Consider the following 27,817-nt stretch of genomic DNA (forward strand, 5'->3'; position numbering starts at 1 on the left):
GTCTTCAATTCTCAATTGTTGCAAACCACATCCGCCTGTCTTGCTACTTCCAGAGAAGGAAATGCCGATGTCTTCCGCATGGACTGCTGATGTTTCCTTGAGCCAGAAAGTAGCTGTGGTCCATGGCAGTGGTTCTCAACCCTGTCCTGGAGGACCACTAGCCAGTCGGGTTTTTGGGATATCCCTAATGAATATAAATGAGAGAGGGATAGCTTTCAATCCTTAACCCTACTCCTCTGCCCTCCAACCCAGCCCACTGATTAACCGTTCGCCTTAACTGTATCCATGACATCCTGTTTGTCTGTTTAGATTGTAAGCTCTTTGGAGCAGGGACTCTGTACTGTGCTGTGTGTGTCTGGTAGCACTATAGAAACAATTCATAGTAGTAGTGTGAAGCGTTTCAGTCTTTGGGAAGCAGAGCTGAGTTTGTCGTAATGCCTCATTCCACCAATAAGAGCCCACCTCATGATGACACAACGGCTTGATTGTCCTATACTCCAACCCAGCCAGCAGATTAATCCTTCCCCTTCCTGTTTGTCTATTTAGACTGTAAGCTCTCTGGAGCAGGGACTGTCTTCTGGGTGCATATGGTAGCGCCATAGAAATAATTCACAGTAGTGGTAGTAGATTTGCATATAATGGAGATGACAGGCATGCAAATCTGTCCCATGCATATTCATTAGAGCTATTCTGAAAACCTGACTGGCTGGTGGTCCTTTTAGGACAGGGTTGGGAATCACTGGTCTATGGTACACCTCTGGGAATTTAGATTTGGTATGACTCTGACAGGGCCTATGTTACAGAGAGGCAATTGTCCTGGACCCCCAAACTACAGGAGGCCACCAAGCTCAGCGGATGGTAGCGCATTCATTTGAATGCCAAAAACGGCGCTTGCCTGATGCAGCCCCCTCCTCTGGGCGAAACCTAACATTATGTCGAAAGCAATTGGAAGCGATTGAAGCTGAAGTGATTTTAAAACAGCCAGCAGGGTGGCATTTTAAATACAGCTGCAAAAGAAGTGGCTGGAAGTTCATGGTTTTCAGAAAAGTGGAAGTTATTTATGTGGCTTGATTCAGTATGAAGAATTAATGAACTGTTGGATGAAATGTGAAATATTTTTGGCATAGAAGTTTAACGGGCCATTGATGATGTGACTCAGATCCAACTTGGTGGTGATTGGATCTGGTCTGCCATCTGAAGGTCCTGAAAAAAAAGTATTTTCTGTATCATTTATTTCTATATGGAGCTTTTTAGATGGTCAGAACTGCAAAGTACATAGATCACCTATTTGGGATTCATCTAAGCTGAAGACCAACTTTGGGGTCCCCTTCCCAGTCTCTGCCCTGGGCTCCTCAAAGTCTAACACTAGCCCTGCACACAAGACCCCCAGATTAAAGCCAATCATTTAACCCAGAGAACTGGTACGTTCCCAGCCATTCCTGCTGGAAGGCTGCAGGGGTTAAAGGCCAGCAGAGTGCTGAATTCAGGGAGTTTCTAGAAACTTCTATCCTGGGTTGCTGGGAGAGCCACGAGGGGAAAGACTGGTTGAGGAATCAGGCAAGAATGCAGCTTGTCCCACCCCCCCCCCCCTTATCTTTCCAGCATCCTGCAGATGGGAAGTTTAAGTAAGAAGTATCCGGGTTCTAGCCCTGCTTAAGTCCCAGGGGAACTGCTTGCTCTTTTTGAACAGAGGAAGGGGTCCCAGAGATGGCCAGACAGTAGCCTACAGATGGATTCTTTTCTGCCTTAAAGATTCACTATGACCTTGGGGGACACAATTCAGGCCAACCTCTTAGTTCGGAGAAGCTGAGAGAGGAGAAGTTTACTAATCAAACCCAGAAACAGTGATGGTAGACGAATGGTACAGTTCTTTCTGTCGCAAATCCCTTACCCCAAAATTCAAAGTGCTCAATGCAACTCCTTGTTCCCTGCTGTTAAGGGTCCATCCCAATATCTACAGGACTCATTAAATAAGACTCACTCCCCGTAATTGATGAAGGGTTTTGCAATAAAAAAGAATGCCAGTACTGTAATTGTGTTGAGGAGAAAATCCAGAGGAAGCAGAAATATCTGACTTAAAACAGAAACAGCAGAGGATGACAGTATGGGATGCCCATGTGGGATCCCTTAGAGGGTTAAGCCAAGGGAACCTGTCACCAGGAGTGGGATCCCTAGGGGGTGGGTCAGTAGAGTGGGCAGACCTGATGGACTATGGCTCTTAACTGCCGTCATCTTCTATGTTTCTATGAGAATCACAAGTCAGTAACTCAGGTCCCAGGACTTCCCTAAAATCACTGTCCAATTTTTAGAACCTGGTTCAGGAACTTTTTTTTAAACATTATCTTCATGAGGCTGGAAATAATTTTTTTGCATTACCAAATAATAACCTCAATGGACATTATCTTTCTGTGAAATGTAAGCAGCACAGAACTTTCTAGAATTCACAAATTATATCAAAAAGGATATTCAGATAACCCGTTCTTAGGGTTACCATATGGCTCCAGAAAAAGGAGGAGAGGTAAAGTCCAGATGTCTCTGTCTGTCCTCCTTACTTCCATTGCTTTCAGTAGAAGTAAAACCCGGATGTCTCAATCCATCCTCCTTTTTCTGGAGTCATATGGTAACCCTACCCGTTCTGAGTGCTTTGGGGGAAAATGAATTAAATAAATAAATAAAAGCAGGTAAGTAACTATGAGGTTTTTTTTATGAAATTACTATGCTTTTGGTTGTGGACGGTCCCACGTACCTTGATTAGCAAAAAGAAAAAAAAAGCCTGATTAGCTAATAGCACTCAGATCCCAGCCACCTGTCCAGATAATGCAAAGGAATTGTTAATTGTACCCCACTGATCGCAGCTTGCCTCTGCTGTGTGGTTTATAGCTCAGCTCTTCTTAGAAATGCTGGTACTGGCTACTGCTCTACAAGTGCATTAGAAACATTTAAAATTCTTCTCTCTTGCAGTTCCTCCCTCTTGTTATGTCACAGCTAAAATGTTTATGACATCACAGCAGGATGATACGGCAATGGTACGAAAATTGATGTGAACAAATATATATTATTATCAAACCAGCTACTGGAAATGCAAAAAGCTACACACGGCACATCTGTGGACCAGAAGCTGTATTCAGAATGTGGTTACTGACCTCGTCATAACCCTCTGCATGTATGCAAAAGCTATATTTTTCATAACCAAGCTCCATGCCACTTACTGTTTGTCCCGACGGCCCCACACCCAGCTGTATTTTCAAAAAGGTTTAGACAAGTTCCTGGAGGAAAAGTCCATAGTCTGTTATTGAGAAAGACATGGGGGAAGCCACTGCTTGCCCTGGATCGGAAGCATGGAATATTACTACTCCTTGGGTTTTGGCCAGGTACTAGTGACCTGGATTGGCCATCGTGAGAATGGGCTTGATGGACCATATGTATCCTGAAAACCAGACTAGCTAGGGATGACCAAACGGGATGGGGAGTTGATTACGCAAATGTCTTGAAATAGAATTGACCGACTGTGCCCCACCTCTGCTGGTCCAGTTGAAGAACCTACGAATCTGACATCCTCAGGAAAAGCAAGAATTACAAGCCCATGCATGCAATGTAATTAAAACCAGGACTGGATCGGCTGGACCATCAGACATGGAACCAGCCTTATTAGAAGTCCCTCTTGTTCACTCCGGCCTGGGCCTTGAAAAGTTAATGGTCTAGGGCAGGGAGAGTCCTCCTTTGAGCAGGATAAAACCAGGAACTTAGAAAAAAATATAACTTCCTTGCTATCACTACTCAACAAGTTAATTTCAATCCAACATGCTCCAAGGGAGGTTTCAACCTAAAATCTTTCTTTTTACTGCACAAAATGCCCCCTCATCTGAGCTTTTGAAAATTAGGTGATGCCCAGGCAGTGCTGGAGAACGGTGGCAGCTCTAAGCAGGAAATGCCCCCCCCCCCACCCGGGCAGGAGGGGGGTGGAAGACCGCTAAGCAAGGGAGCATACTGTTGCCACTTCCTTCTGTCTCCTGGTACTGGCTGGGCACATCTCCGGGAGGGGCACTTTTGAATGAATTTGCCGTTTGTTTGCGACGGGCTGAGAGCAAAACATCTCGGGCTGAAAATGGGGAAACCGAAGACAGAAAATAGTAGTTAAGGATTGTAATTCTTTTTGTGTGTGTGTGTATGTTTTCCAAATAAGTGTCTCCCATCGCCGAAACTGAGACCATTACAAACATTTTGCACATCTTCTCTTCCTCTCTCCCAAGAAAAGGCGAAAAAGCCCCTCACCACCTACTGGAAAGCACTTTCTTCTTGCCCAGCCTGTAGGAATTTTGCAGCCTCTCTCTCTTTTTTTGTCGAGCATGCCACACCTGCCTGCGGGCACCTCCCACCCTCCCTTCCCATGCCCTGCTGCGCTGCCCCCCCCCGGCTTAAAAACCCAGCTCCCCTCTTTCCACGCTGCCATACTTTATCCCAGACATGCCAAGAGTTAAATGACACCGCAAACCCTCTTGAAAACCTCTTTCCCCTCAGCCCCTGCAAGAAAACTTACCGAATTGTTCGGCTTTTCTTCCGAAGGCAGGAGGGAGGGTGGGATGCGGGCTGTGGGCAAAAACGGGGATCAGCCGGCTGATCTTTTGGAGCTATTCCGGGGCTGAGCCTCCTCTCTCGCCCTCCCGGGGGGCTTTGGGCTTCTTGCCTGCGGGCCACTGGCTGCTCTGTCTGCGATGCGCTGCCTCAGACCCAGCCGACTTCAATGTGAGCTCTCTCCACCCTTTTCTGTGACGAGTGATGTCAGGCTCTGTGTGTGATTAATACAAAGGCATCACACACTGGAGAGAGAAAAAAAAAGAGGAAAGGCTGAGATTTGCATTGCGGATTTTAACTCTTGCTGGTACAAGTGCACTTCCTCCCTCCACCCCATGTTTTGTAAATCTGAGCCATTTGGGCACTAGAGAGACCTGAAACCTTGAACTTCTCCAGCCAGCAAAAGCCAAGAAGCCATGCAAGAGCCCAGGACCCCCTGAGTGATGGCTCCCAGGCTCTCCATGGGTTCTTTGCAGCTAGTGCTGGGGCTCTTCGGCCTAACTCTTTGCTGCTTCAAGCCCAGAGGCCTCTGCACCTTACAAGTACCTGAGGCTTCAACGGGGCCCCCATTTTGCCTTCGGTTTTTTTGGGCCGCGCGGCTCGTCTGCTTTCTCCCTGTCTTCCCGCCCGACGTCAGTTGTGACGTCGCAGAGGACGTTCCGGGGCCAGCCGAGCAGCGATTGGCTGGCCCCGGAACGTCCTCTCCGACGTCAGAATGGACGTCGGGCGGGAAAGCTTGTGAGGGAAACGGGGCGAAATGGACGGCGGTGGCTTGGAGACATCATCTGCGGGGGGGGGGGGGGGGAGAGAGAAAGAAAGAAAGAGACAGGGAGAAAGAAAGAAAGGGGCAGGGAGAGAGGAAGAGAAAGTTGGACTCCTGGAGGGACAGAGAGAGATGTTGTTCTGGAGGAGAGGAAGGAAGAAAGAGAGAAAGATTGGCTGCACAGTCAGAAGGAAGTGCAAGCAGAGACTCATTGAAATCACCAAACAAAGGTAAGAAAAAGGATTTCATTTTTGAGAATTTATATCTGCTGCCTATATTTTGCACCATATTTGTCTGTTTTTCTATAGTTGTTACTGAGGTGACTTTGCATATTTTAAAGTCATCTGTCTTGACCTCTTTCAAACCCCCCCCCCCCCTAATATAAATGATAATTAACATATTCTGTGCATACAGTGTGCTTTGTGGTTTTTATTTTTATTGTCGGTAGATCATTTTGACTTGGTCGTTTTAAAAGTAGCTAGCAAGCCCAAAAAAGCGTGGGCATCCCTGCTCTAGGTTACGGCGGCAGTAGCAGTTCGGACTCTGACGGTGGGGACGAGGAGCCAGTGAGGCGGGGGCTGGAAGCGGCGGTGGAGAACAAGGCCATAAAAAGGCTACCGAAACCGGACGAGCTCTTCCAGAGCGTCCCGCGACCCTCCTTTCTCAGCAAACCGCATCCTGTTGGGAGGTGCTGATAGCATGGTGCAGGAGATGCTATGGGGAGGGGGGTAATGCTGATGCTGTGAGGAGTGGGGGAATAGGGAAGGGCAAGGCTAGGACTGATTCCAGGCTATAGGACTATTTATTTATTTATTTTACACACACCCCTTTCACTAACCCGTGATAGTGGTTTTTAGCGCAGGGAGCCACGCTGAATGCTCCGTGCAATAACTGATGATTTTGCCTCTGCAAAAGCAAGGAAGGTCCACATTTTGTTCACATTTCTGATGTTTTATCCTGCCCTGTTTACATGTCCATTTGCCAACGCAGCCAGCGTTTCGCGGGAATTATGTACATCCGCTGCGTCAGGGCCACCGGGACATTAACACATACATCCACAATCAGTGCATTCGGTCACAGCTTTTCAATGCACTGATTGTGGATGTATGTGTTAATGTCCCGGTGGCCCTGACGCAGCGGATGTACATAATTCCCGCGAAACGCTGGCCGCGTTGGCAAATGGACATGTATTGAGGTTTTATTATAAAGACTCCGCCAGTGAAGACTACTAAACAAAGCAGATAAGTTTTTGTGGTCTAGTTTTTCAAATCTGAATAATACACACAGTATTTGAAGAAGATTTTTTTGAAAAATATCACAGTTATAGTAATTTATCTTGAGTTAAATATTAAATTTATTAAAATAAACTAAAAAGTAGCACTCTAAATAGGTATATAGTGGCCAATGATTGGAGCAGGAGCATTTCAACTACGCGGATTGTCTCAGCTTGTGATTACATTGCTGTGCGTAGGCTCCATTTCTGAGGCCGTATAGTATGTCCTAAATGATAAGGACTCAACAATACTGATGTGTATTGTTTCATATAAGTAGTATTTTATACTATTTTTTGCGATTGTGATATATACTGCTGGGTTATATGACTGTACGTATATTATATGCAAATCTCTCTCATGCATATTCATTAGGGCTAGCCTGAAAACCCGATTGGCCTGGTGGTCCTCTAGGACAGGGTTGGGAACCACTGCTCTATTCCCTCCAGGATGACTGCAACGCCCCCTAGTGTTTCTGTCTTAAATTCTCTTGGAATCTCCTCCCACATGGGCTGAGACATGCAAATGAATTGTATAAGGTACCATGAAAGTCCCTTCATGTACATGGTTCATTCTGGGGCATATACAGAATTGCAGAATCAGTATATGGCTAACTAGGAACCAATAGAAAAGCAGCTCACGCATCCATACTGGGAACCAGCCAAGATGGCAGACAGCTTTTGGAAAAAAATAGAAAACAAGAACAAAATATTTAGCAGCATTAACCCACATTAATAAAACAATTCTTTTAAAACAATCTCAGACAGTTTTAAAACAATCATTTAGTCAATTAGCCATCTCTCTTTCTGTTAAACAAAAGCTGTTAAGCTTAGCTGCTTCCCAGACACATTTCCAAGTGTCAGCAGTGTTCGGATATAGAAGCGTCGTAACTTAGAAAAATATCTGGGAGTTATATAGGGGCGCCTCCCTGGATCACCAGTGACAAACTGGTCTCAATCCAGGTCAACTGAGCAGGCAGACCTTGCCCTGGATTTGCCCCTTGGCATGCAGGGAGTTGTAGTTCCAATGGTGCCATTGACTTCCCTAAGCAAATGTAGAACTACAACTCCCTGCATGCCAAGGGGCAAAACCAGAACCAGATCAGCTTGTTTGGTTGACATAGGGTTAGGCCAGGGGTGGGCAACTCCGATCCTCGAGGGCCGGAATCCAGTTGGGTTTTCAGGATTTCCCCAATGAATGTGCATTGAAAACAGTGCATGCAAATAGATCTCATGCATATTCATTGGGGAAAACCTGACTGGATTCCGGCCCCCGAGGGCTGGAGTTGCCCACCCCTGGGTTAGGCAGCAACCTTAGAAAAGTTTTGGTTTTGGCCAGCTACAGAGCTGAAGTCCTGCTGTTTCTGAAAATGCACCTGGAGTGGTCCTGTGATTAGAACTTTAATTCAGTGGTTCCCAACCCTGTCCTGGAGGACCACCAGGCCAGTCGGGTTTTCAGGGTAGCCCTAATGAATATGCATAGAGCAGATTTGCATGCCTGGCACCCCAGGACGTTACGCATTCATTCTGGACACTGAATTGTGTCCTTTATACATATTGTGATTTTGTCTTGAGACACATTGTACACATCAGTTTTTTGGACATCTCCACTGTTCTCCTGTGCCAGACCACAATTTTGAGCTAAGATTCAACGCGGTTTACAACCAAGATAATGAGTAATCTTTGGGTTACATTAGGATTACAGAAGACGTAAATAGATAGGCAACTTTTGAATCATACAGAGAAGAGACGGGTCTCTAGCATTTTGCTGAAGCTATTGTAATTGGGGAGCTAAATTTTCTGTTTCCTTCACTACCATATTGTTCATCCCGATCCTCAACCTTTTTATTTTTATTGTAACCACTGATTCCCTCTCTCCTTATGTTCCCAATTGTATTTTATGTTTTGTTTAATTTTTTTGTTTCTTAACCTATATAATTTTTACATTGTTTATTTAAAATTTTTATATTGTAAGCTGCTTAGATTTTACCTTTGCTATTATATTTGCGGTATGTTAAATAAATGGAACTTTGAACTTGAGCTGTCGTAAAAATAAGGGTTGGCTATTCCACATTTTGGGGAATGAAATCCGTCTGTCAGGTTTAAAAATTCTGTTTTAACATTTTAACATTTAGAATTTTAACATTTGTGAAATCATTTGTAAAGAAAATCTGTATAATATAAATGTATTTTTACTTTGTTCTTTCAATAAAAATGTTTGAACATTAAAATTCTGTTGTATATTAACACTAGAGAATGACACAGGGACAAATTTGTCCCCATGCCCGCAGGAACTCAATTGCCACCGTCCTTGTCCCTGCCGCATTCCTGTAAGCTCTGCCGTAGCCCTTTCAGGACCAAGGGACATATTTGTCCCATAACTTTAAAATCCTATAAATTTTGATTGGGATAGTCTACAGTTCTAAATTTGATATGTACGGATTCCATATGATACTGCCTTTATGTAAACAAACTGGTTCCGACATTCATTCATTAGCGTCGTTGCCAGATTGACGAGAAGATTCACTTGCCACACTGTCCATAAGCCAGAAGTGTGATTTTTTTAAAAAAAAATAATGATATTTCACAAAAAAAATCAATTTTTTGGCATCTGCAAGCCCTTTTTACCATAAAAATGTCGTCAAAACCACAAAAATTGGCCTACGATCCTTATGGTCCTGAAAGGGTTAACCACACAAGTCTCAAGCACGTATGATTTTAAAGTGTTGTGAGGCTTGTGCAGATGAGGACAGGGCAGGGGCTGGAAAAGAACTTGTGGGGACGGGACGGAAAAATGAGCTCTCACGGGGACGGGGAAAACTTTGTCCCTGTGTCATTCTCTAATTAACACAGAATTCTGTTGGTTTTCCTTTATTTTTCTTTGTAAAGTTCCTTATCTTTAATATTTCTTATTTCAAAAGTGGGAAAAGTGTTTTCAATTAAAAAAAAAAAAAAATAATAATAATTCTAACAGTTTGGCAGGCCAAAGTATATCAGCCAGTGGCCTAAAGTTTTCCTCTTTGCTTAAATCCAATTCCAACCCATTGCCTTGGGCAGAGGACTAAGCGTAATTGTAGATTTGGAGGCTGAGATTACAGCTTTTTAAATTTGATTCATTCCTGGACGCATGGGATTAAGGCATTGTTTGGCGTAGTGAACAGGTTGTTGAGGAGGGGTGCAGAAGTACAAGGTGAGAGGGGTTCACTAGATTTTTGGTACCTAAGGGAAGGATGTGGGTCAAGCAGGGCTTTGAGAAATGGAGCTTGTACTGAGTGAGGGGTGCAGGACAGCCTGTGCATTGTTTATTGGTATTTGGAAGGTGCTCCCTGAGAAATGGTAGAAGGGGTCCTGATAAATTGGAATATGCAGTGATTACTGAGTTGTTGAAGAAACCAGATTTAGACCCTCAGAATGGCAAGAATTATAAGCCTATAGCCAAGTTATCATTTTTGGCTAAAGTGCTGGAGTGAGTGGTGTTTTTAGGGTTGCAGGATTATGTGGAGACAGTAGGGGGGAATGTCAGATGTTCAGTCCGGATCTTGCAGACCACACAGCACTGAATCAGTGTTTGAGGCTCAGCTGGATAAAATGTGTCAGCACCTGGACAAAGGCCTATGAGGCTTTCTAGCTATGATGGATGTGGCAGCTGCTTTTAGTCTAGTTGCAGGGATGGGCAGCTCCGGTCCTTGAGGGCCAGAATCCAGTCAGGTTTTCAGGATTTCCCCAAATAGATCTCATGCATATTCATTGGGGAAATCCTGAAAACCCGGCTTTCGAGGACCGGAGTTGCCCACCCCTGGTCTAGTGGGTCGTGATTTGTTGCTGTCTCGTTCTGAAGAATTAGGGAGAGCTGGGAATGTCCTTGTTTGGATTCAGCCAATGCGTTCGATCTAGTTTATTATGCTGTTGATATATTGCCTTTCAAAACCAATCAAAGCAGTTTACAATCAATGAAGAAACAGAATGGAACAACAATTCAAGACATGATAGATGAGCAGTCAAGAACGGAGAAAAGAAGAACTAAGATGTCTTAAAGATACAGGGGAAAGCGAGTACAGGGTTGTAGCTAAAACAGCCGCCATGACACCATCTACTGTCCCAATTTGGTCGCCAAATATTTAAAATGGGTTTTTTTTGTATATACCGCTACTCCCAAACTGGAGCAGAGTACATTCAAACTGGAAAACTGAAAAGAATTATAAATTCATCATAGGAAAGGTTTTAAAGGAAGAGAAGGGAGGGGAAAAGAAGGAAGAGCGGGAGGGGAACTGCCAAAAAGAGAAGTAAACAAATTAGTTTTGAAATATATTTTGAAGGAATGATAGAAATATGTATGTAAATGTTATAATTGTGAATCTATTTGAAATGAAATCTATTTGTATTATATTATATTTAATTATTTCCTTCAATAAAATGTTATAAATTAAATCAAATTAGGTTTTTTTTACACACAAATAATTTTTATTGAATTTTCGCAGTAAAGAGTATAACAAAAGAACACACAGCATAGATCAACAAAAAACAACATATCAGGTATTTATAGACTCTCTCCCTCCCTATATACACCACTGAACCTGGGTATCGTATATGCCAGGTACGCCACTGCAGATGACAGCCAGCACGATTCAAAGATGAAGTGAAAGAGACTATTACAGCCAAAAATACATCCTTCAAAGAATAGAAAGAGGATCTGAATGGACAAAATAAGAAGCAATTTAAGCAACAGCAAGTGAGATACAAAACATTGATAAAGATGGCCAAGAGAGAATAGGAAGAGAAACTTGCCACAGAGGCAAAAAACTCACAGTAACACCTTTTTCGAGTACATCAGAAGCAGAAAGTCTGTGAGGGAATCGGTGGGACTGCCAGATCATAAAGGATCAAATGGGGCACTCAGGAGGACAAGTAGGAGAAAGGAGGTATTGATGCCCCCGTAGAAGATTTTGGTGAGATCTCATTTAGAGTATTGTGTACAATTCTGGAGGCCGCACCTTCAAAAAGATATGAAAAGGATGGAGTCAGTCCAGAGGAAGGCTACTAAAATGGCTTGTGGTCTTCGTCATAAGGCGTATGGGGACAAACTTAAAGATCTCAATCTGTATACTTTGGAGGAAAGGCGGGAGAGGGGAGACATTTAAATACCTACGTGATCTAAATGTTCATGAGTTGAGTCTCTTTCATTTGAAAGGAAGCTCTGGAACAAGAGGACATAGGATGGAGTTAAGAGGTGATAGGCTCTGGAGTAATCTAAGGAAATACTTTTTTACAGAAAGGGTGGAGTATATACGTGGAACAGTCTCTCAGTAGAGGTGGTGGAAATAGAGACTGTGTCTGAATTCAAGAAAGTGTAGGATAGGCTCGTGGGATCTCTTAGAGAGAGGGAGAGATAATGGTTACTGCAGATGGGCAGACTGGATGGGCCATTTGGCCTTTATCTGCCATTATGTTTCTATGTTTGTATGACCGTTGAGAAAAGATTGAATTAATTTTTACTTTGGTCTTTACAGAAGAAGATGTAAGAGGTCTACCTGAACCAGAAATGTTTTTCAAGGGTGATGATGTCGAGGAACTGAAAGACATCTTGGAAGATGTACTGAGCCAAACTGAACCTTTAAAGAGTCTGGACAGCATACACCTCAGGCCATTGAAAGAACTCAAACATGAATCTGCTGAAATGCAACCTGTCATTAAAATCATCTTTAGTACCTGAAAATTGAAGATGGCCAATGTAGCTCTGATTTTTAAAAAGGATTCCAGGGGTGATCCAGGAAATTATAGACCGGTAAGCCTGACTTGTTCCAGGCAAGACAGTAGAAACCGTTATAAAGAATAAAATTACGGAACACGTAGATAAACATGGTTTAATGAGACAGAGACAGTGTTAGTTCAGCCAAGGGAAGTCTTATCTCACTAATTTGCTTCATTTCTTTCAAGGTGTGAATAAAAATAAGCCAGTTGAAGTAGTTTATCTAGATTTTCAGAAAGATTTCGACAAAGTTTCTGGGAAAATTAAGTCATGGGAAAGGAGGCAATATAATCATAATAATCATAGCTTTATTTATATCCCATCATACCTTTTCAATTCAAGATGGTATAGAATAAGAAATGCTATAAGGACAGCGAGGTTCCATCAGTTAGATTAGGGAAGGTGTGGAAGACAGTTAGAAACATAGAAAGATGACGGCAGAAAAGGGCTATAGCCCATCAAGTCTGCCCACTCTTGATGGGCTATAGCCCTTTTCTGCCGTCATCTTTCTATGTTTCTATGCTTCTAACTGTCTTGAGTGAGCGGGGAGGTAGGGTAGGAAGAAGGAGCGTGTAAGAAGAGGTGAGAGATGAGTGGAATTGAAGGATCAGATAAATTTGTCAAATCAGTGGGTTTTTAGTGGTTTTCTGAATGAATGGTATGGTTGTGGATTAGAAATTGGTATTTGAATAGAAAACAGAGGATAGGGTTAAATTGCCATTTTTCTCAAAGGAGGAGGGTTAATATAGGAGGTCTTCAGGAAACTGAAATGACAAGTGAGGTGATTAAATTTGCAGATGACAATAAACTATTCAAAACTGTTAAAACACATGCGGACTGTGAAAAATGGCAGGAAGATCTTAGGAAACTGGAAGACTGGGCATCCAAAGGACGATGACATTTAATGAGACAAATGCAAAGTGATGCGCCTTGGGAAGAATGATCCAAATCATAGTCACTGGATTCTAAGGTAGGGGGTCAGTACCCAAGAAAACAATCTAGGTGTCATCGTAGACAATAAGTTGAAACCTTTCACCCAATGTGCGGCAGTGGCCAGAAAAGCAAACAGGAATGATTAGGAAAGGGATGGTAAATAAGACCAAGAATATTATAATACCTCTCTCCATGCTCCATGGTGCGACCTCACCTTGAATATTGCATTCAAATCTGATCACCCATATCACAAAAAAGATATAGCGGAACTAGAAAAGGTCCAAAGGAGAGTGACTCCTCTCATGGCCATTCTGATTGTTAGGTGACCCGGTTGGACTCTACTTCACACCCTAGTTTTGGCTTGGGTTCCGATTTAAATCTAGGACAGTTTTCCATCTTTATTTCAAACTATGAGGCCTTCGTCAGGCAGAACAGTTCTGCATTCCTCTCCGAGGAGGGTGTCAACACTGCAATTTAATCAGGCTTAAACTTCTCTTGTAGAATGGTGTGACTGCAAGGGGTGGGAGGTGGGCAGATAGTGAGAATGGGTAGAGAGAAACATATTAGCAGGAAAAAGCTGATTTCCATTGCATAACCCGTGCATATCACTTACCTAACTGTGAAACATCAAAATATTTATTTTTAATGCACACTTGCCAGTTAATTAATACAGTAACTGGCTTCATTAATCAAAATTAAATTCATACTTTCAGTGTGATTGAGAGACTCAGTTGGAAGCGTTGCCTGAAAGTTTAACAGATGCACTGCAGAAAGGTACAGAGATTGGACCTTGGGTTGAACTTTGTTTAAAATGTAGCAGTGGTATAAATTCTGTGGACCCAGAGGCTGCTAAAACCCTGTAGGAACCGTGGCTTCTGCAAATTCGCAGAGGGGTCTTAAACTCATTTAGGAAAAGCACATTTTTCCCACGTTTGCTCTGATGTAATCTATTGTAGTTGTACCACTACTGTTTATTATTTCTCTAGCGCTGAAAGGTCTACACAGCGTTATACATTTATAATTCAATAGATGGCCCCTGCTCAGAAGAGCTTACAATCTAATTTGGGCAAACAGACAGGACATGGTAGAGGGTTTTGGTAACCCTACTAATCTTGTAGAAAAGCTGAACAGTTTCCAGGTTGGGGGCCCATTAATTATCCAAACTTGGTCTTCTGGCAAAGTGGACGGAAATCTAGAGGAGATGGGTAAATACCACTGGGCACATATTGAACTATAATTAAATATTAGGAACAGTTAGCTGCTCCTTTTGCTTGTCTTTGAGATGTTCAACAGGAGCTTTTACCCCAAATTCTATAAAGTCGATCCCTCCCTCTGCCCAAAGAGAGCGCACTACTGCAGGTTGTTCTCTGATGGTGCAATCTTGCAATGGAGCATCCATGTTTCTGACCTCGTGGTTGCCACATGGCGAAAGGCTGTGCGTGGACAAACTAACCAACGGGAATGAACGAATACATCGGTTGCGTTTCGCTAGCTCTGTTCCGATTATCGTGCAATTTAACACTTGCCTTTAATTTCTGATTCGCCTTTGTATCGAGGAAGAAAACAGCAAAGACCCTGAATATTATGAACAGGACAGCTGCACCCATCTTCCTGTCTCTGATAATATATTATGCAAGCATGATTTAAAGCTGTAGAAGTTTACATTATGTCATTTCTTCTGTCCTGGCTGCACTGCGGTCTGCTGACACATCTCATTTTGTCCTTTTGATGTACCGGAAGGTTTATCTGGATTAACCCAATTTCTCCCTCCTGCAGTTCTGAGCTGTAACAAGCAAAGGGAGGAAATAAGCCTCAGGTTTCACTTTACTGAGGGTAGCAACAGCTCATTAATGTTCCAATGATGTTAACAACGGTGAAGGCCAGAAGAACTCTGGAAAGTCAGTAGAGAGAATCTTGAGTAAGTTGGTGAAAATATTGCCGACTGGAAACAATGGAATCATCCCAACCCTGTCCTGGAGGACCACCAGCCAGTCAGGTTTTTGGGATGACCCTAATGAATATGCATGGAGCAGATTTGCATGCCTGTCACCGAGCCCTGCAGCACCCCACTGGTGACGCTTTTCCAGTCCGAGTATTGTCCATTAACCCCCACTCTCTGTTTCCTATGCTCCAGCCAGTTTTTGGTCCACATGAGTATTTTATCCTCGATTCCATGGCTCGCAATTTTCCGAAGTAGTCGTTCATGTGGAACCTTGTCATGTGGAACCATGTCGAACGCCTTCTGAAAATCCCTCGAAGACCATAAGCGTTGCCAAACTGGGACAGACCAAAGGTCCATCAAGCCCATTTTCCAACAGTGGCCAATTCAGATCACAAGTATCTGGCAAAACCCCAAACAGTTGCGACATTCCATACAGAATCCAAAAGAATAGCAAGATTCTAGAATTCTAGAATCTCAAATAATAGCAACATTTCATGTTAAACTCCCCCCCCCCCACTCCCCAACACACACACCCACACACACCCATAGTAGGGAGACTGGATGGAAGGCCACAGCATCAGCTGGTCCATCATGTTTATGAGTTGCTAAAGAGGATTTAAAAAAAAAACAAACTCCACCAGCGAAAAAGCAAAAATTAAAAATTTATCACTGCATTTTAGCAAAATGAATACAAAGCAGCATTAGATAGGTTGGAGTTCACCCACTAATTAAGCATGGCTTTCACTTACGCCCAACCATAACTGGATATATCAATGTCACCGCAAGAAACATGACAGGCTGTTTGCTCATTGCCTGATGGAAAACCAATTACTGTATGAAAATGTCATCTCCAAAGTACCCAGTCCAACTCAGTATGTTTAAAATTCAGTTGGAAGGAATTCCCTGCAGGTTGGTCCTTTCTGAACTATCCTGATTCCAGATTCCTGTTTTCTCACCTACAAACCCATCTCTTTGTCCCTCACCGGAAGAAAGGACTTTATTTTGTGCTTAATGATTCCCTTTTTTAGATTTGTTTGTTATAACTTCTGAGACAATATCTGTACGTCCTCTCCTGCTCCCCATAACATCCATGTGATTCATCTCAATTCATTCGTGTTTCTGCCCTATGACCCCCTGGATGTTCTTTTCATCTGCCCTCATTACCGCCATCCTGACATAGAATCCATTTGCTTTCCTGACTAATTCTGCTGAAATCTCTGCTCTGCCCTGACTACACCGAAAAGGCACCGATTCAGTGGTTCTCAAACTTGTCCTGGAGGACCACCAACTGGCTGAATTTTCAGGATAGCCCTAATGAATATGCATGAGAGAGTTTTCCATATCATGGAGGTGACAGGCATGCAAAACTGCTCCATGCATATTCATTGGGGCTATCCTGAAAATCTGACTGGCTGGGTTTGAGGAAAAGTCCATAGTCTGTTATTGAGAAAGACATGGAGGAAGCCATTGCTTGCCCTGGATCGGTAGCATGGAATGTTGTTACTCTTTGAGATTCTCCATGGAATCTTGCTACTCTTTGGGGTTCTAGAATCTTTCGTTGCTCTTTGGGATTCTGGAATGTTGCTACTCTTTAGGGTTCCGGAATCTTGCTATTCTTTGAGATTCTGCATGGAATCTTGATACTCTTTGGGGTTCTGGAATCTTTTGTTACTCTTTGAGATGCTGGAATCTTGATACTCTTTGGGTTATGGCCAGATACTAGGGACCTGGATTTGCCACCATGAGAATGGGCTACTGGGTCTGACCCATTAAGGCTATTCTCATGTTCTCAAGTTTAAATTAGGCATCAATGCCTTTAAGATTCTGACAGGGAATGCCCCATGTCTATCTAACAGAGTTGGCCATCCTACTTCAGGGCACCTCCAACAGATATTCAACCAGAAATCTTTTCCACTTAAAATTCCCAGCATGAAACAATTATAAAGTCTACCAGGCAAATTGCCTTATTCATCCAATATCAATTAGCAAAATGCTGGAACCAACTACCACTTACACTATGATCTTGTGACCGCTATCTCAGATTCAGAAAACGTTTAAAAGCATTTCTCTACCATGACAGGGAGCCAACCCGGAGATCACTGAAATGGTAGTTGTAAAAGCCTATTTCTAAACTGACAAATGCAACTCCTGAGACATAATAATAACAATGAGCCAACGGTGACCTACTTGGATTTGTAACTATGACTTAACTGTATTAATAGTTGTACTGATCTACCTGTACTAGCAACTCTATTGAATGTCTGGGTCAAAGTGTCCATTGTAACTTCCTGGGTAACTGACCCAACTTCTTATAATGTAATCCGACCTTGAACTGAATAGGTAAAGGTGGAATAGAAAACCCGATTAACAAAACATAACTTTTGCCACGACCTTGACTATAATTTGTTAGTCTTAATTATTGTACCTAAGTTCCCTCTATTTCTATCACCTTCCCAGTTTCTCTGTTACTCCTTTCTCAGAAACTGTGTTTGTTCTACTGTTGCCCACCCTGAGCTTCCTGGGAGGGCGGGAAATAAACAAATGATATTGCGCTGAAACAGCTGACCTGGGAGTCTCTAGTTCTGAGTCCAGTCAGGGAGAGGTTGTAGAAATTGAGAGACTCTGTTCACTCCATGCGGTACTCTATGTTCAGAAAAGAAATGAGCCGGGCTTTCTGTGCCTTTGGGAAAACCCTTGGAACAACAGTTTCGTTAATGCTTTCTCCTGTTTAATACCCAAAGCACAGCCATCATGGACAGGACACACCGGGAGCCGAGAGACTCATTTCACAAGTCGAAACAGGACAAAAATAACCTCCACAAAAGTCCACCTCAGCTGTGAAATAATGAACACAAAAGTTTTAGGGTCTGATTACATCTCTAATATGCTTTTTGGTGGTTTGTTCGCTTTCATTCCTCCTTCTTCCCTCAATTCTCAGCCCCGTCTTTTTTGTTTCCCATTGCCGCGACAAGGCCATTCTTGACAAGCAGACCCCCACCATTGCGCTAACCTTTCATAACAGGAGCATAGCAGTGGTTTCCCTGGTAACAGTCTTCCACGTGGAAGCTCTGAGAACAGAGTGAACTGGCTCCCTTTGCCTTAAGAACAAAGTCCAGTGAAGGATAAGTAGACAGAGTGGAACTGTTCCTTTGACTTACTGTGCATTGCCCAGTTGCCCTGACAGCTTGATCCAGTGTGAGGGTTTAGGTCAGTTTTTCTTAGAAAGGCAGGAACTTCCAAGTCAAGAAAGCATGGGACAAGGCCAGAGGATCATTGAGGGAGAGAAAGGGATTGTAGATGTAGTTGAATTGGATGGGCGGACAGGGTAAGTCTTATGATCTTCATCTACTATCATTTGCTATGTTTCTCCGTAGACTGGTCCATCAACTTGCATTGAGTCCTTCTTCAGTGCCACAAAGATATCCAAATAAGTGTCATGCCCTTTGAATTGGTAGTGGGAGTCATTTTGGGCATTCGTGCCTTAGGGGGAAATTCATCAAGCCAATTTAGTGCCTAGAACTGAAAGGTATTGGCGGGATAGAAGACATCAATGTAATGTAATTATTCCTATGGGTGTCTGGGAATTTAACACACACCAGTCGCTAACATGCGCTAAATTGGTTAGCACTCCTTGATGAGTCCCCACCCCCCCACCCCCTTAGTCTCATCATAAATAGTTGCAGAATCTCTGCTGAGTGGTGACCCAACGAGCAAGAACTCAAGTGAAGGAGGAGCCTAAAGGTGAAAGGTTAGAGCAGCGGGCTGAGAAGCCAGGGTTCACATTCCACTGTGGTTCTTGTGACCTTGGACAAGTCACTTAACCCTCCATTGCTTCAAGTATATACTAAGACTGTGAGCTGTCCAAGGACAGGGAAATGGCCTACAGTTTCTGCAAGTAACTTGACTTGAGCTACAACCAAAGTAGGTGTGAGCCAAATTAAAATAAATGCACAGATATATTTAGGTTTGTAAACAGGTGTAAAAAATATGGGATCTTATTTTTGGGCAGATTTTTCCCTGGACATACAGGAGGTCATTTTAAAAGAGGTGCTTTCCACGCAATGGAAGTAAAACCCAGATTCTGTGAAAAAGCATCCTCAGTTGGTCCACAACACATCAACCAGCTACTTACACATTCCCATCTCCAGAATCATAAGAACATAAGAAGAGCCTTACTGGGTCAGACCAATGGTCCATCAAGCCCATTAGCCCGTTCTCACAGTGGCCAATCCAGGTCCCTGGCCAAAAGCCAAAAAGTAGCAACATTCCAGAATCCCAAAGAGTACCAAAAAATTCTAGAATCCCAGAGTATCAAGATTCCATGCAGAATCTCAAAGAATAGCAAGATTCCGGAACCCCAAATAGGAGCAACGTTCCATTCTACCAATCCAGGGCAAGCAGTGGCTTCTCCCATGTCTTAATAACAGACTATGGACTTTTCCTCCAGTACCACTGGTTGCCAATTCAAGATTCTGACTTTGACTCATAAGTTCACCACATTCTGCCTCCATTTTATCTCTCCTCTCTGACTTCCCCCAGAGATACCAATCTGGCCCTCGTGATCATCATTTTGACATTGGCAGTTCTTCCAGGTTTCTGTTCTTGGCTTGAGGCTTTCAAGATGTTCAGTATTCTTTTGCCTTGCACTTGTTTTTTGGGTTTTTTTTTAATGGGACGCTTTCCCGTTGCCTCAGATCTGAAGTTTCTTATAGGAAATTCAGATCCTTATTAAAGGCTCAAGTTGATCTTGCTGCTGCTTGCTGGATTAGCTGTTTTTAATATGTCTTCTGGTTTTGGGTTTGTTTGTTGCTTCTGACTTTCTTTTTGGGTGGATTGATTTGGTGGACAATATGGTATTTTTTTCTTTTACCCTTCCCCCTCCCTCTTGCTCTCTCTTCTCTCCCACCCTTCCAAATATGCTTCCCTGTTTTAGGCTTTCCTATCATGAATGGTGTTCTAGTTTATTTTCTTAGATAAAGATGTACACCACTTTGATATGAAGTGAAAGATGGTTTATTAAGAGACATTTGAAACATTATTCTGTAAAGTTCACTTGTATATACCATGTTTCCCCAAAAATAAGCCCTACCCCAAAAATAAGCCCTAGCATGATTTTCGGGGTAGGTCTTAATATATGCCATACCCCAAAAATAAGCCCTAGTCCCTGGATTCACGGGCAGCAGTGCTTTTCCCCGCCCCCGCCGTGCAGCCGAACTCCCGCTGACCCTCCCATCTTTCCATCTCTCCCTCCTGTCCGAACCCCGCCGATCCTCCAACCGCGAGACCTATATACCGCTCTATAAAGAGCAGCGTCGGCAACACTCCAAACAGGCTACTTCAAGGCCTTCTCCCAGCAACGCATTCATCAGTAATGCGGCACACGGAAGGCCCCTGCGGGAGAAGGCCATGAAGCAGCCTGTTTAGAGTGCTGCCGATGCTACTCTGGAGGTAGGTATGTAGGTCTCGAGGTTGGCGGGGTTCGGATGGGAGTTAGAGATGGAAAGATGGGAGGGTCAGCGGAGGTTCGGCTGTGCAGTGGGGGTGGGGAGGGGCTGCTCAAGGGTTCTGCTGCACGGAAGGGAGGGATAGAAGCTGTGCAAGGGTTCTGCTGCACAGGGGGATGAGAGGGAGGGATAGAAAGATGCTGCAGAGGGAAGGCACAAGGGGATGGGTGAGAGGGGAGGAAAGATGCTGCACATGTGGGGGAGAGAAAGGAAAGAAGAAGAATTGGGGTGAAGAAGAGGAAGGGAGAGATGATCATGTACATGAAAAAAATAAGATCTACCCCCAAAATAAACCCTAGTGCGTTTTGTGGGCACAAAATTAATATAAGACACTGTCTTATTTTCGGGGAAACACGGTATATAAGTGTGTCTCTGTTCCCACATGAGAAGCACTCCTCCACCAGCAGGGGGCACTGTTTCACCATCTTATATTCAAGGCGAGGGGCAGGCAAGCTTTGCAGGACTCCAGGGAATCTGCCTGTCCCTACCTATTGAAAACGGTGTTGAAGCACTGCCTTCTACTGGTAGCAATGCAGTAGGAGTACACCCGCTTAGAGGGAACAGTAGCATACATCCCACCCAGACTCTGCTTATGTGTCTGACCCCTTTGCAAATTTACGCTACGCAAGATAGGTGCATATTTACAGAATAGTGGCTAGTGCAAATTTGGAATATCTGTGTATACGATTCTGTTAGATTCTAGATATACATCCTTTCTGTGGTTTACATATTATAGGCCGGCCCTACATTTCTCCTTCCCTAGTCGACTCACAATCTACAAAGTTGTTTAAATGCTAGCATTCTAAATATTTATGCAGCTAATGCATGAATAAATGCAACTATTTAATGAGTGACAATTAGATTTCTGAAATTATGAGGATAACTGGTGTTATATGTGTACATACGAGGGGCGTTCAATAATTTATCTACCTTAGTAGGAAAGAAAAGTTTTCATAAACTTTTTGTTTTACAGTATTTTTCAGTATATTTCCCTGATATCTCCATACACTTCATCCACTTTTCTTACAATGACTTTAACCTCAGGATCTCTGTGATAGACCCAAGTTTCATCTCCAGTCACCAAATGATGAAAAAAAATTCACTTGGTCTTCACGGAGCATCTCCAAGTTCTCCTGACAGCACTGAAGCCTCGTGGCCTTCTGGCATGATGTCTGCATTCTTGGAACCCATCTTGCATTAACCTTGGACATGCCCAACTTTTCATGAATTATTTTCCAAACTGTACCTGCCGAGATACCCATTTCTTTAGCTATTCGGGAAACCTTAGTTCATCTGTCTAACAAAATTAAATCATCAACTTTCTTGCACATTTCTGTGGAAGTTGTTTCCACAGGCCGTCCAGTGTGACGGTCATCTTCAATGGACTCTCTACCACGCTTAAACTGCTTGCTCCAAAATTTTACTTTGTAGGATGATGGGGCAGACTCACCATAAACCGCAGTCATGTGTTTGTGGATCTCCTTTGGCTTTTTCCCTTCTGTTTTGAGAAATTTTATCACTAACAGTGCTCCAAATCTACCAATTTCTTACTTAACTCAAACGTGGACTCTCCTGACATCCTGTCTCTTGGAATGTTAGACTCACAATGAGCCACAACTGTGCATGAGTAATCTTGAGACATGTCACAACATGCACTGGTTTAATTCAACACGCTTACTATTTTCACAAAATGGCCAATTTCGTTTTAGGTGCTAACCCGCCATTTTCAGCAGCACTATTTGGTTAGATGCTAGTGAAAATGACCGGTTAGCTCTGGGCAAATGATATAAACAGCCAGATTCCATTTTTGGCTGTTTACATCACTTTGAATATTGAGCCCTATATACTTGCACATATAAATACATATGGTGGAGACAAAGACTGTGTCTGAATCCAAAAAAGCATGGGATAGGCACGTGGGATCTCTTAGGGAGAGGAGGAGATAGTGGATGCTGCGGATGGACAGACTGGATGGGCCGATTGGCCTTTATCTGCCATCATATTTCTATTACTATAAAGCTCTATGACCTCACAATGCAGGTGTAAAGAGCCCTAGTCTATAGGAAGAGGAGATGCAAATGTTAAGAGCCTTAGCCAATAGGGAGAGGAGGAGATAGTGAATGCTGTGGATTGGCAGACTGGATAGGCCTTTTGGCCTTTATCATGTTTGTATGTATAATTTATCATACTTCCCCTTTTTAGCAAGAATCACACAAGACATTGTTCGGTTATGAAAGGGATTTCACTTTTTGTTGGTCTTGTGTCATTACATATTTTAAGACCTCTGATCTCTTCCTGTGCTTTTCACACCAAGCACAGCAGAACCCAATTAAGACATCTCCAATGGAAAAAAACAACAACCCAGTGCTGCCTACTTCTGTCTTTTGTTTTGTTGGATTGGTGTTATTTTTTGACTTTTTTTCTTAATGTCTTTACCATCGGACACAAAACCAGCAATGACATTTGATTCTGGCCGACGTGAATAATGCTCTACACAAAGCTGTTTTAGAGATATACAAATTGTTTTTTAAAAACCCAACCCCAGCAACAAAACACCCCATTGATAAAGGTGTTTTCTGTCATAGATATTTGTTTGATGGTCGGTATATCAAACTGTAAATAAACTTGGAAACTTGAATATGTGCATTTGTTCCAAAGAAGGAAACCAGCATCTTTCCTACACACAGTATGCTGTCTATCTAGATTTACACGTTAGTAGGAACTGCTAAAGATGTTTAATTAAAAAGACATTGAAATAGAAGATGAGAAATTAACACCTTCAGGAGTTACACTCTTAGTAGAAAAGCAGCTTTATGGAATACTAATCTTCACTATTAAGAGTACGGAGTGGAAGAGGTATGAAATGGCATTTGGCTTCCAAGTGGCCCATAAATAGGATGACCAAGCCTTTACGTCTTCTCATAGTTAACAAATAAGGGGAAGAGAAAACATTCATATTATGTTACCAAATCTTCTACAGGGTTGATGGAGCTCCATGGAGATTTCTAGTAAGGTAGCATAATTCTTATTCTTTTCTCTATATGAAAGACTTTCCAAAGAAAACCTGTTTGAAAATTATGATTACTTGTTGGTAATTTTGAATGGAAACTCATTTCCGGGTCCTTTTACTAAAGATGAACTAACCGATTTAGCACTAAATGCTAACTAAGATGCCCATTGGAATATAATTGGAATCTTTAGCATTTAGCGCGTGCTAAATTGATTAGCATATCTTAGTAAAAGGACCCCTATATGTTCTCCAGAATATGTTGTTCCAATGAATGTTCCAATGAATTCATTCCATATCTTTTAGCCCAGTGGTTCTTAAACCTGTCCTGGAGGACCCCCAGTCAGTTGGGTTTTCAAGATATTCCTAATGAATATGCATGAGGCACTTTTGCATTTGATAGAAGTGACAGGCATGCAAATCTGCCTCATGTATTTTCAGTACTACAATAATTATAATAATTATTGTAGTATTCAACAGGCAGCTATTTAATTGATTAAAATACCCCTAAGATATATATCTTATGTATATTCATTAGGGATATCTTGAACACCCAACTGGCTGGGGTCTCCCAGGACAAGTTTATGACCAACAACTTTATCCCAAGATATGAGAGGTGTTTCATAGCAATGGAAGGGAAAGGTATTGTGCAGGAAGAGACAGAGAGATTTTTTGAGAACAACAAATATTTTGATGAGAAAGTGTCAACATTATTTTATTTCCTTGCTTCACCATCTTTCTCTCCATTTCCTTGCACTCTCTTCACTTTGTTGTTTTTTAAATGAAGGAAGAATAGGTAAAAAAGGGCTTATGGAGTGTGTTGGTGATATTAATGACAGTCAACCTGAGGACAGATTTAGAAGGGGAGATGAACTTGAATGGGATCCATATAAAAATATGTTATAGCTAAAGTTCAATTTTATTTTGTGTGTATGTCTAGACGAGATGATCAAAGGATGGTAACAACGACAGTTATGACTGTAAGTTAATCATCATCGTCGTCATCATCATCGTCGTCATCGTCATCATCATCGTCATCATCGTCGTCATCGTCATCGTCATCATCGTCGTCATCGTCGTCATCGTCGTCATCTTCAGTATTGATTTCACCTTCTAGTACATCTTCAATCCATTCTTCTAGCTCATCAACTGTTGGAAGATCCTCTTCGTCATCCATTTCCAGCCAGACGCTGTCAGCCTGATAGAAGGTGGAAAGAGAAAGTGGGTCATTCCCGGGTTCCAGATATGTATTATATTCAATGTCTGAATATTCCAAAGGAAAAGATTTTCTGGGAATCAGTTTCACTTTCCTACCATCTAGGGTAACCAACAAATGGGCAAAAATATTCCGGAAGCTCTGGCTTTAGGGGAAAAAAGCCCTACGGTAGACCTAGTCCTCTATTACGAGCAAGATTTCCTTATTAAAGCTTCATTTTTTTTCTCATGCTTCCTCATGTGCCGCAGCTAGATGTTTAAGAGGCATAAGAGTTTACAATTCATTTTCTAAGCAAGTGAGGCATTCTTCAGCCATCCTGGGGTATGAAAAGTGTTAACTGGGTGGGTCTCGTTAAAATCTTATGGGGTCTGCCTGCCTCAAGATAGTGAGAGTGCTCAGAATGTGGGTGATGGATTTGCCCAGCTTAGAGGGAGCAGTGATGATAACACTACAGTTTTGTTCTTGAGCTGAATGGAGGAATATTCTAATGAACCTCTTTGCAAAGAGACAGCCCTAGAAAACAGGAGGGATCGCTTTAGGATCTAGCATGACAACAAGCAACGAAACTCAGTATTTTCATTGACTGCCGTTTTTCACCTTTTGACTTTGCTCCCCAAACCAGTATTTTTCGGTACACAAACTATCTACACAATAAAAACAAATGTATTCCTGTTTTATTTTTTATGAGTTTTTGTTGGATTTCGTGAACTCCCTGAAATTTCTCAAACCCTGATGGGAGCCCTGGATCACAAATTGATAAAAGATTAGGCATGGAGATGGGGGGGAATGTTTTCTTCTAAAAACATAAATAAGCGCTTTCATTCAGCCTCCATGATGAAGACAGAATTAGCATACGAAGGGGTCTTTTTACTATAGCTTAGCACATGCTAATGGAATTAGTATAAGCTAAATGCTAAGAAACTCATAGGATACAATAAATAAATTCCAATAAATAGGCTTCTTAGCATTTAGTGCATGCTAATTCCGTTAGTGCATGGTAAGCTGTAGTAAAAAGGCCCCTAATTTTTCAAAAATATGTTTTTTATGTTATATCATAAATTTAATAAGCATTAATTACTTTTCATTCAAAGGATTTTCTTTGAACTTCCAACTTGAGAGTTTTCACATAAAAATGAGGATTTCATAGAAAACTGTTAATGAAATAAAAAGGCTGCTTTTTACACATCCCTACACAAAGAATGTCCCTGGGGCAATGGGGGGATTAAGTGACTTGCCCAGGGTCACAAGCAGCAGCGTAGGTTTGAACCCACAACCCCATGGTGCTGAGGCTGTAGCTTTAACCACTGCGCCATGCCAATGTGGTAATGTCACGCACACGCGCGTGATGTCATCACTTCTTCATGATTAAAAACTGGTATACTCTATTTCTATTTCTCCCTACTAATTTGCAGTTGTGTGGGACATTTGAGTTAAACAGATGGACTTGAGTCTTACTTCTCAAGGTTTCAGGTTTCAAGCCAATGGGAACCTAGGATGCTGTAGAATTAGCATTCATGGGCCCTGATTGGGACGAAATCCTTTACATTTGCACAACAGCGACACATACTGGTTGACTCAAGGAAGCACATGTGCTGCTTTTGAAGGTAAATCACAATTTGTGGCTCTCACTCAGAAGCTATTCTCTGCAATGGCTGAGCAAGAAGGGTGAGAGGAGAAAGAATCATAAAAATGGTGACAAACCCACAAGAAGATGTTACTCTAGAACAGTGCTTTCCAATCTAACCCTAGGACACACCAAACCAGTCTGGCTTTCAGGATACCGAGAATGAATATGCATGAGATAGATTTGCATACCATGAAGCTAGTGCACGCAAATACATAATCATTTGGATATCTTGAAAACCACTCTGGCTTGGTGTGTCCCGCGTTGAGGACCCCTGCTCTACAAGGCCACAGAGGCAAGAGGGGCTCTGCGGATCACAATTCTCCCTCTTCCTCACCTCATGTAGCAGAATTCACACATTTGTTGTAGATGCGCATGTTTCTCATTTACAAAGGGGGTACTGGAATATTCATATGGTTAAACAATCTGAGCGAAGGAACAGACCACCCACCTACAGCAAACATAAAGCAGACCCAGCCGAATAGTGAACAGCTCTGTAAAAAATGAAATCTGGTCTACTGAATATCTCCTACATTACCAGGCAACGCAGAAGTCATCCTGTCTGTCTAGGCCTGCTTGCATGCATTCTGTTTCAAAAGAGCCAAGGCTTGTACTTCAGGGTTAACCATAAGCAGGAAAGCATATTACGACCCTTTTCTTTATCTAAGGATCTCTCAACCGCGCAGACTTTTCATCCAGGATTGTTTTTAGTCTTTGATCCACGAGTTTTTGCATTAGGGACCCCTGAGGAAGACAGTTTTGTCAAAACACAAACCGTGTTGGGTCCATAGTCCCCAGTCACTTGGGTCCTAGGTATCTCGTCATGTGGATTAATTGACTGTACGTTCAATAAAGCCTGCATCTTGGACATCACCCTCTCCACAATGTTTTTGTTTTCGGCTGACTTCTGGTTCTGTGGAACATCAAGGATCAACCTTTTGCTTATCCCTTTTCTTTATCTGCCTTTTTTTCTTTCTTTTTTTAGATCAACCTATATATCTGGTTCTTAATGGATTATATAATTGGTGATATGAATATGTTTTTTCTTAATGGAATGATGATGTTCTAATTTGAATTTCTAAAATTTTTCTGAATATAATCCTGTTGCTATTCAAATGTTTATTTGATGTAATATGAAAACTATAAGATTAAAAGAATTCTTTTAAAAAGCATATTAGGACCCTCATTGTAACAGGAACCCATTTTTAAATCTCCTCCTTCCCTCCTCCCGCATAATCAC

The 27,817-nt window shown here is 42.4% G+C and overlaps 2 protein-coding genes across 3 annotated transcripts in view; both read right to left on the reverse strand.

Annotated features, from left to right (window-relative positions):
- The window catches only part of PEA15 (proliferation and apoptosis adaptor protein 15), a 55,611-nt gene extending 50,394 nt beyond the window's left edge, over positions 1-5,217 (reverse strand). For both annotated transcript variants that reach the window (XM_033924985.1, XM_033924984.1), the window contains exons 1-2: positions 5,119-5,217; positions 4,538-4,817 (exon numbers count right to left, since the gene is read on the reverse strand). The gene's annotated coding sequence lies outside the window, so the exon portion shown is untranslated. The remainder of the gene's footprint in view (positions 1-4,537; positions 4,818-5,118) is intronic.
- Positions 5,218-24,425: 19,208 nt separating this feature from the next.
- CASQ1 (calsequestrin 1) overlaps positions 24,426-27,817 on the reverse strand; it is a 52,113-nt gene continuing 48,721 nt past the window's right edge. The window contains exon 11 of the mRNA XM_033923035.1: positions 24,426-24,935. Coding sequence (XP_033778926.1) covers positions 24,723-24,935 — 213 coding nt within the window. The 3' untranslated portion in view covers positions 24,426-24,722. The remainder of the gene's footprint in view (positions 24,936-27,817) is intronic.

This window comes from Geotrypetes seraphini, chromosome 16 (genome assembly GCF_902459505.1).
Source record: "Geotrypetes seraphini chromosome 16, aGeoSer1.1, whole genome shotgun sequence".
Taxonomy (NCBI): domain Eukaryota; kingdom Metazoa; phylum Chordata; class Amphibia; order Gymnophiona; family Dermophiidae; genus Geotrypetes; species Geotrypetes seraphini.